Genomic DNA, 10743 nt, shown 5'->3' on the forward strand with positions numbered 1-10743 from the left:
GTGTTTGTCTACTCTGAATTCTTTGGCTTCTTCCTCTGGAACATCTACTACTGGGAACTCAAACCCTGACACTAAACTCATAGTTCTTATGCTGCTGGATTTAGGCAAAAGTATGTAAGCAAGCTAAGCATTTCGTCTTCCTACCCAGATGTAATGTCTGTTCTACCACCTAAAAAAGGACAGGTGACTAGACTGACTAGATCTTTGACCAACTTCACTGAAACCTAGAATTGCTGGCTTTTTTTTTTACACATTCTTTTATACGTTTTATGTATTCCATATATATTCTTCTAATTGTCTCATATTTCCTTATAAAACAGCATCAGTGCTCTCAGATGATACCACCACATTCTACTCCACTTATTACTGCCCCTGTAGCAGAACTGGCATAAACCATGTCAGTACCTCAGATGATACGCTAGCAAAAACCCACTTGTAGTTTCAGTGACGCACCAGATGACGAACTGGAGTGGCTTGGCTATGGGCTAACACCTCGTTTTGCTAACTCTGCTAGAGAAGGTGACAAAGGGGTAGGGCTGGATACACAAAAGTGATAATTTCATAATCTGCCACAGAAGTTCTGCAGGAACCCAGAGTGTCTCAACTGATACAGATACAAACTTTGAGCAGCCAAGTGCAAAAAGGTTCTCCAGGGTATATTATTAACCTTAAGTCATGAACAAAGGACTAGAAAAATGTGACGCCAGAATGTATTGCGTAGAAGGGAGATTTATAACAAGGCTATTGAATCAAGTCCTATCTTTTGATTCAGGAAAGCGTGCTAGTGTGTCTTACTGTATGCTTTGTTTTATTTAGTTGCAGATCTGGGACACGGCTGGCCAGGAGAGATTCCGAACTATCACACAGAGTTATTACCGCAGCGCCAATGGAGCAATCCTAGCCTATGATATCAGCAAGAGAGGCTCTTTCCTGTCCATTCCTCGCTGGATCGAGGATGTGAGAAAGTATGCCGGCTCCAACATAGTACAATTACTGATTGGTGAGTTAAAAATATTAATACCAAGTGCTACAGGTTACTGTACAATGTAATTAGTTGCAATACTTGTTTAAGATGGTTAAAAGTTTTATTTTGATTGAAGTTAAGATGTATGATGAAGTTAAGATGATCCGATTGGAAATTTTCCCAATTCTTTTTTTCATTTGAAAGTGCTGATTCATCAGAAAAGAAATGTTTTGCTTTGATTAACTTCTGTTAAGAAGTAGCTAGCTTCATATCAGAAACCAGCTTTGAATCCTTTGCATGTCACTTAATGGAGAACTGGGTACCCAAGATTTCTAGGTTCTGAGGCACAGCTGCTGTGGAGCTGTTCTCATTATAAGGATCATAAGGTTTCCAGGACCCAAGGAAGCCCCATCATATCAAGCCGACATGTTTTGGCAAAATGGAACACTCACATATATCAGCAGAGGGGGGATATCGGAAGGACTTTGGGGTAATCAGGGTTTATCAGTTCTCTGCTAGAAGTTCTGCTTCCCAGCCCCAATGTTTGCGACTCAGACGTGGCTCTCGGGGCTTGTAGACCCGCTAGAACAATGTCAGTAGTGTTCTAGATTTCCCTAGGAACCAGCAGACTGCTGGTTCCAGCAGTTGCTTTCACAAAATGGTTTTAGCTTTCATTTCTAGCCCACTTCTCTTCTGTTAAGGTCTACAGCCACCACTCTTCAGTTATTGACTTTTCCTATTCTCCATATGAGTCATCCAGAACTACAGGTTGGAAGGGGCTTAGGAGATCATCTAGTCCAACCACCTGCTCAAAGTGAGGCTAATGTCAGGTTGGTCAGGGCCTTTTCAGTCAAATTTTGAAAATCTCCAAGAATGGAAATTCTGCAGCTTCTCTGGGCAACCTGAGAACCTCCTGCTAAATACTTACTCTGACATAAATAGTCATTATAAATTACTCTGTTGTTTCTTCCAGGAAATAAGTCTGACCTAAGTGACCTTCGAGAGGTTCAGCTGGAAGAAGCTCAGAGTCTGGCTGAACACTATGATAATATCATCTGTGCCATAGAGACCTCTGCGAAAGACTCCAGCAATGTGGAGGAGGCTTTTGTGAAGATGGCTACAGAGCTCATGATGCGGCATGGAGGCCCTATGTTCAGTGAGAAGAATACTGACAGCATCAAGCTTGACAGCAAAGACGTTGTAGAAGGCTGGGGGTGTGGTTGCTGATATGAGCTAGGTGATATCCCTAACTTTACTGGAATTTAGATGGTGCTTCACCCTAATGCTGAGTAGCACGGTAGCCATATTCTCCTCCTCCTGTGAAACCAGCAATTTTGTAGAAGTTAGACACAACCCTGTTTGCTTTGGTGTCTTATTTTTAAAAAGGGACTCTTGAGAGGTAGTCCTAAAAGTCAAGCCCTCTGAAAAACTTACTCAACATTTGTCGCCACCATTTTCTTTTCTGTAACCTTCATACAAGTTACAAAAGTGGAAGAAACAACTTTGAACTGGTGGTGTGGGGTGGGGAGACAGGTGGTTGGGGAAGAGACTGATGCGCACCCAAAGTTCTGAAGCATTTAGTATGGGACTGTTGGCAAAGGAGGTCAGTTTTGGAATAGGCAATCTTGACAGTGTCTCTTTAAATCCTCAGCACTCCACCAATGACCAGTGACAGTGTCTTCGATAAAGGTATTTCAAGTGTCAGAATACCCAATGTTTTGATTACAGGACCAAATAAATAGCAGTCACCTGTCCTAGGGCATATGGATTGCTAGTTAGTATTGGAACAGGCCCAGGTGGAGAAGTCTTCTCTCAGGTTTTGTAATTTTTTTAAGTTATCATTTTAACAAAAAGCAAAATCACCCTGAGCAATATCATGTGACTTCTTGTCAAGCACGATTGGACCAGTGTGGTTATTTTAAATACAGCCTTGAGGAGAGGGTAGATGCATTTCATTTGTTACTGTTTGCACAGTGATAGCTCCCTTTTCTAAGTGAGTATCATTGAGGTTTTGCCCTCAGGTCTCTTAATTTCATTCCGTAACTCAAGACCTGCACCACTGGAAACAGGAATGGACAAACCTTGAACTGACTGGTAGCCATGATCTCCTGCAATGTGCCTAATGGTCACACACGGGGTTAATTCTGGTCATACATTTGACAATATGTTACCAGAGTGTTTATTGCTTAAGTGGCATAGGTGGATTTGGTTTTTGGTTTGGGTTTTTTTTAAACTATCTCTTTAAATACAATCTGGGCATATAATGGGAAAGACGACCTCAGAATAGCTGAAAACTGCATGCATTGCACTTCTTGGATGTAAGAAATCAGCGTCTTTTTGAGTGATTCCCTCCCAAATTTGTACTCAACTGCTTCCCTCTCCCTATCACAAGTTAGCAATTGCTTCTCATTTCTTGAAAACACTCGGCAGGAAAATCTTTCACTGTTGATCAAAAGTCTACATTGTTAAGTAAATTAGATTTCATAATTCAACTACATATAGTAGTCTTTCAGATTCAGCTCTGTATTATATGTTGTAAATGCAGCTGAAGTACTGATGGCAGCAGTCCTCTCTGGATTTATACTCTCAAGCACCTTACAAAAATGGATTTGCAAAGGGAGCAGAAGCAGGATTATTTTTAACTCTGCAGTTAAAGCAAAGGTGTTCAGAGGTGACAAGTGATCTTTGCAATCCTGATACTTTGAAGGAGCTCATGTTCAGAAGGCAACCACTTAAAGTGAAGTCACTTGTCCCTATTGAAAATCTTGATCAAAAAGGACCTGGATTGGTTTGCTACGAGGGCTACACCAGTTTTTAGCCATTCAACATATCCAGTATCACGAAAATCAGGAAGATTTAAGAAAGGGCTAATGGATCCTAATTTCAATACTATTCATCTTCCTACAGAAAATATTAAACCATTCTCTTTTTTTACCATTACTGGTAAAAAAAAAAACAATTCTGTTTTTAAACTATGAGGTAGATAATTGAGGACTTACGTATGCTTTGTAGCCTGTTTGCTTCTAATCTAAGGAGTTAGTTTTCAAGTTTCATAGTTGTAAGAATGAAAGGGCCTTAAAATTTTTCAATTAGTATAGTTTTCACTATTCTAATGTTTTATATGGAAGGGCAGGTTGAGCTGCAGTACTCAGTAGTATTTTTGGATAGTTTTCCAGGACATTCCCAGCTCTCTTACATCCAAAGATAACAGGCAATAAGTGTCCAGCAGTAGCTGGACACTGAACATGAGAATTGTCCGAACTCTAGATTTGTTAGTGATTAGCAAACCTGGTATTCCACTCTCGGAAGAAACTATGAAGACTGTCCAAACTAAAACTCAGTCCTGATGACTGCTTTTCCTTCTGGTTAGATGGTCCTTAAGATACAGAATACTAGCAAGCATTTGACTTTATGTCATGACATATTATAATTTACATCTGTAGGTCACAGTCCTGCAGTTCTGCATGCTTGAACAGGGACCCTCAGATAAGCTCAGCCGGATTTGCAGGATTAGTGCCAAATTATTTAAGCCATGCTGATAAAAATTCACACGCATTTAACAACAGTATTGCTACTACTCAGACTGAAATCAGTAGTTTACATGGTAACTCATCTTGAAACTGGAGCAAGATGCAAAATGAACATAAATCCTGCTTCCAATGCAGTCAGTGAATGACTGTGTTTTTACAGTAGATGGAGAACTGAGGAATTATTGATCCATTTCCTTAGTTTTGAGGTTTGTTTAGTAATCAAGTAGAATTAGACCAAACACTGTACTTTTCCTTACAATTTGCCCCCATATATCTCTTAAGCTAGTCTTGAAGGTTGAGACTCTGTCTGCAGGTTAGTCTGTTTCAGTTAGAAAACATGAAATAATGTCAGTGATTTGTTCGCTGTGTTTTCAAATGAAGGCACCAATTCAGATTAGTTTTCATTTTGCTGTAGAAAACCAAGACTATGGCTTTAAGTCAGCTTTAAGGGAGCTTTGTCTTCTAACTCTTGGCTCTTCTATGTTGTAACAAGTGTACAAGTTTGCATGCCCTACCTAACTGAACAAAAGGGAACAACGAAATAGACTCAAGATCTGGTTTATTTTTTCAGGTTAGTAGCAGATATGAATGACAGTGCTTGGGCTGTCAGTAGTAAAAAGCTATTTCAATTACCAAACCCTTTCTTTGTCTATTAGTAATAGCACAATACTCACTAGGCTGATAGCTTCTTGACCAGAAATAAATTAAACAGTAAATGTAACTTAGAGCTTTTCACTCCCCTTCTGAAGACTTTTATTAAATCCGTAATTCACACACTAGCTATGTAATTCAAGTATTAGGAAGACAGTCCTGTTGGTTTAATTCCATTAATCCTATTGAAACCAAAAGGATACCTGGGTGAAGAGAGTGAGTAGCCATAAACCTGAGATTTACGGGTAAAAACCTCGGTTTCAAATCTTAGGTTACAAAAGTGCACTGATGTACATCAAGTGAATAATTCAGTAGTGCATGAGCAGAGTTCACAGCATAAACATTTGCCAAGAAACCTGTTTACTGGCAGTTGAACATTAACAAGACTATGGTGCAGTAATTGCTTTTAAGCAGATCTCCTTGGCTGACCATGTATTTGTATTAGTATTTATCATTTATTTTTGGCAGTACCCAAAGTGTGCAAAATATTGCAAAAACACAGAAGGGGACATTGATCCCTGCCTTGTAACACTTAGGAGTGGAATGCAGAGGCAAATACTGAAATGAACTCATCAGCAGAATGTAGTTCCCAGGAGCGTGGGCATCGTTATCCTTTGTATTGATTCTGATTTAAGCTAATTTTATTTCCAGTTACTCATCCAGTCCACCATCATGGATGGAACTTCTACAAATATTTATAATTATGTAAAGATAATGCCAAATAAATGTCAGCCCAGAAACCTGCTAACATTTGCTTTGCAAAACAAATTTTTTTTAAAAATTAAAATACTTAAGAACAGAGGAGAAGTCCTAGTGATTTCATCACTCTCACTGTACTGGAAAGCAGGTCACTTTGTGGGGGGGGGGGACGGGACGGGACTACAAAACTAAATGAAGCCCAGCTAATACTGCATAGATTTCTAAGAACTTCATGAAAAGTGGAGCTCTTCCTCATTTTTTTTTCTTTGCCTTTAAAGAAGATCGTATTTATTTGAAGAATAGAGCTGATCGTCACATGCAATACACATGCGTTACTGCAGTAGTACACTACAGTATGTATATGCTCACACAGTAGCACCCTTAAATAACATTAAAGCCTTTCCTTGATTTGCCCCAGTATATATCGTCCCACTAAGATTTACACCTTTGTTACTTAATCTCATAGTCCCAGCCAGTTGACCATTTGAGTGTCTTTTGCAATCTCATGCCAATCCTGAGAGAACGGGGAGGTTCTACATTATAGGTAGTAACATTAATAGGGTAATAACATTATTAGTTTCTCTTCATGGGATTGTTTTACTCAATGTTATAATGACAGTCTCTTTAAATCAAGATGAATTTATATGTTATTTCATTAATAGAAATTGTTTACCTTTACCTATCCTGCTTCCAAAACATTTATATATTAACAGACCACTGAAGTTTACCTTATTGCATTATTTTGGGTAAACAGTGTGCTGGAGGAAAATGAAGTGAGAACAATACATGTTTTGTGAAACTGAAAAATAAAGTTACTCTCCTTTTGGTATCTTCCAGCCTTGGAGAGTGCTCGGTTTAACCCGTCAGTCATTCTCTGTGGAGACTTCACAGAAACAAACCAGGTTATGGGCAGAGTGTGCAACCAGTGAACAGGGAAAATCCAAGGAAACTGGAATGAGTGCTCTTGTGAAGAGGTAGTTCTCACACGACTCGCTTTGCCCCATGTAGCTTGTATTCCCACCCTTGAGGTACAAGAAGTGAGGCAATTAAAGAGCAACAGATCTGAGGTCATGTGTAGTTCTTGGTGGAATTGAAAGGAAATGAATCCCAAAGTTTAGGCTAATCATCCTAACCACTTAATTATCCTTTCTCAAATGATACTAGGTTGTTCCATCAACTAAAAGGCATTGTAGGTTTACAAATTTGGCAATAAAAGATGCCACATTGTTAATGTAGATTAATAGTTACATTTCATTACAGTTGTATAAAGTGTAATGACTTCAGAGTCACAGAGCAGAGTCCTTTATAATCGGGCTGTTCTCAGATGTGACAATTCTTTTCCATGCTATAAGAAGAGAGTCATAGATTTGGGAAATACTGGCTCAGTTTTATTTTTGTAATATCTTTTGGTGCTGATCATCCCACTGAGATTGCAATTAGAGAACCAGCCTCCTGGGTATCTTAGTTTTTACTGTCCAGGTAATGTTAGATTTCTTCTAATTCTATTGAATTTGGTTATAGAGCTATTCAAAGCAGCAAAAAATCTCAGATGGAAGCATTTAATTGCAATCCCCACTGCGTAGTTTAGAAAAAAACCCCAAACTATTCCACAATGAGCTGTTCTGATTTCCAGCACAAGTTCAGCCCTCTGCATCTTTTTTATCATGTCATTTTAGTTTACTTGGAAAAGAGCAGAGTTACAAAATCAAAACAAACCAACCAACCCAAATGTATATTTGCTGTCCATGGAATTGTTGCCAGAGGATAGATAAAAATAGCCAGCATACTCTCCTATCCTGATCGTAGGTAGCATTTTTTTAATATGACTGAAAAATGTTAAAATGCACTTTAAAAATATTTCTTTGAAGCACAAAAGGGTTGCAATTTTTTTTTCATTATGTCTTTTTTAACAAGGGTTTCTATTACTTGAATACTGATAAAGGCAGTTACCTGTATTACATTCGTAACTTCAGGCGTCACTGAAGACAGACTGTGTCAACAATTGTCTTGTTTTTCCATATGAGTCAGCGGCCAGTGGAAAACAAGGGAACAGAATAACTTCACAGGAATGAGAAAAGTGAAGCCTGAGTAACAGTCAGGGAAGATTTTCTATTTAGTCTGATTAAACGTGTTAGGCTTAATCAATGCTTACTCAGTTCAAAGAAAATACTTTCCTTCCCAAGGGTAAGATAATGCTCTACACAAATAATTATGGGTTTTCCTGTTAGCTTTTTGTACAACAGAAATTTGACTGCTGTCTATACTGAAGAAGAGTGGACTGCTAAACTAGTTAAGTATATGGTAACAGCATGGTTTAACATTTGGAGAGACGTTAAATTGGCTTAAAGCTGTATTTAGAACCTATTCCTTCCATTATTAGGTAAAAAGTACTTCTCTCTCCCCCATTTGAAAACCTTTAGAAGATCCAAGATACCTTGATAAAAATTTATTGAGGCTCTCTTTATCATTAAAAAAGTCACTTTCCATATTTCTTTTGCAAGATATTTTTAGACTTAATTGACTTATTTCCAATTTGATTATGCAACTGAACTGCTGACACTGATTTCTACTTTCTTTCAACCTCAAATTTAACAGAAAACAGAGGATTAATCTTCCTATCACAAAGTGCTGAAGGGCCACCAGATTTTTGCACACATATAGCTATCAGTCTCCAGCTCCTGTGACAGTTACTTAATATCTGTAATGTGTGTATATAATACGCTGTACCCTGAAATCAATCAAGTCCAGCTTTGCGATCATTCATCTGAGTAGGTAGTACAGGTCAGGGTAAGGTATTAGGTAGGTATAGCAGCTTCACAAAGCTGCTTCTGTTTAAGCTACTTCTGTCTAAGGCTTACCTAGCCCATTCAAAATTTGCTATTACAGTTAAATTACTACAAGTGAACTATTTTCTTTTCCTTTAATCAAAAACATAACATTAAAAAAATCCTACATTTACATCTTTTAATTTTACAAGCCTAGACTAGGATACTAAGAACAGCAGTCACCTATTCTAAGCTTTCATAAAAACATATACCTTATCGTTGACTACTCTGTAGAGTTTAAACCTTAATTTCCCCATAAACTCACTCAGACATCTTAAAGTACACACTATCCAGATGTAATAGCTAGCTAAAAGGATCCAAGTTTCTGTAAATTTTAGCTTGGAGAAAGTACCTTACATATTGACAAAAACTGGCAAGCTAGCAGTTACGATTTCTAATTGTTCAATCAATACAAAAAAACCTTACGACACAAAGATTATCTTCTCCAGATAAAAGCAGAGGAAGACATTACATGGAAGACTGTATTTCCTTAGAAATTGTCTTTTTAAGGCACCTGACCAACACAATCTGTATACTTCCAAAAGCCAGTCTCTTTTCAGTAACCGCTAAGTAACAGCCTATTACACTGCACTGTGCTGTAGAACATGCCATGATCAACACCTGTTTTTTCTGCAATAAATTCTATGACTCATGAAGATCTGAGGGAGTGATTTTGGGTACCTATCTAAACTATTGTATGTGAAAACAAGGGTATGAAAGATTGCCCTTTGAACATGGCATGCAAACTTGTCTTGACAATGTGAAGATACTTTTAAAAAGCAAGTTAAGAGCTGAATTTTCAGAGACATTAAAGCTGCAGACAGATGCCTACCAATGTCTTCAAAAGCATCTAGTTACCATTGCCAAAAAGCACAAAACTTGTATGGAACTGGTTTTGCACTAAAGGGAAATAGTTATCAGAAAAAAAATACATTAATGTGAAAGGCAGAGCATCCTCATTATTCTGTATTTTTCATGTTCATTCCCTATTTCAATGCTGTGCGTAAGTAAGCATTTTTTCCCTTTGTAAATGGTACTAAAATAGATTATTCTAAGTGTGAAAAGTAGTTTGGTACTTGACGAAATAAAATGCTATATAGATCTTCTTAAGAGAGTGATAATATTGATGAGAAGAATAACTGTGCTAATACAGTTTGGTGGTGTAATATAAGGGATTCACCAGATAGAGTTAAGTGTTGGAACGGTGCTACATACACATACCATTTCAAAACCAGGGGAAGCCAACGGATGGGATCAGACGCTGCCCTGCTTGCCAGACATAAAGTAGATACAGACTTATACTGAGCAGAAGGAGAATTTAGTTATTTGTAACGGTTTTTAAAGATTTCTATTTTATAAGTCTGTAAGGAGAAATGCCAAGATTTTTGATAGTCAGATATGCTCAGTGCTGTCAACCAGCTTTTCCCTCTTTTGTGCCGCACTCACTGATATCTGATAGATGCAAAACCCACAGCTCCAGAGACTAGACAGCGTTCAAGTGAGTCTGGCTCACACACCTATAGGGGAGAAAATAAAAATCTCTAATTCATACTGAATTCATTCACTGCATTCCAAAATTGCTTGAGGGGTTTGGATGATAACAGTGTTAAAATTATTCTGCATTTTCTAGGACAAATCTGTTGCTGTTTTTCAAGGTTTCTTCAAGAGATGCAGGCTGTACATTTCTAATCATCAGTAACTACTTTGCTTTTAAACTTTCTTATCACAATACTGACTAGATCATTTGGAATATGAGGAGACAAGGGAGCAAGCTTGCATATTACAGTAATTTTTTATACTTTACCTTCATCTATTTATGAATTTATTATGAAAAATATTTTTAAACATACAAAACCTGCTTTTTGTTGTGAATTTTAGCAAAGTAGTGGATACATTGTACTGTGTATCATTAAAAAGGTTTAATTAAAGTAAACATTTGGCAATTAATACCTTTTGTTCTTATTTTATGCATGTACTTTGCTGTGGTTTATTATCAGAAACAAAATCAAGTTTTAAGAAATTATGTATCCTATTCTACAGTGCTCTATGGTCTTCTACTTTTACACAAGATATG

The 10743-nt window shown here is 37.6% G+C and overlaps 1 protein-coding gene across 1 annotated transcript; it reads left to right on the plus strand.

The window, feature by feature from the left end:
* Positions 1–816: 816 nt before the first annotated feature.
* On the plus strand, positions 817–2210 carry RAB43 (RAB43, member RAS oncogene family; the record flags this gene model as incomplete). The annotated part of the gene is made up of 2 exons (XM_009578484.1): positions 817–1000; positions 1938–2210. Coding segments are annotated over 2 exons (438 nt in total), but the record flags the coding sequence as incomplete, so codon positions are not given.
* Positions 2211–10743: the final 8533 nt, after the last annotated feature.

Source organism: Fulmarus glacialis, unplaced genomic scaffold, assembly GCF_000690835.1.
Source record: "Fulmarus glacialis isolate BGI_N327 unplaced genomic scaffold, ASM69083v1 scaffold34745, whole genome shotgun sequence".
Lineage (NCBI taxonomy): Eukaryota > Metazoa > Chordata > Aves > Procellariiformes > Procellariidae > Fulmarus > Fulmarus glacialis.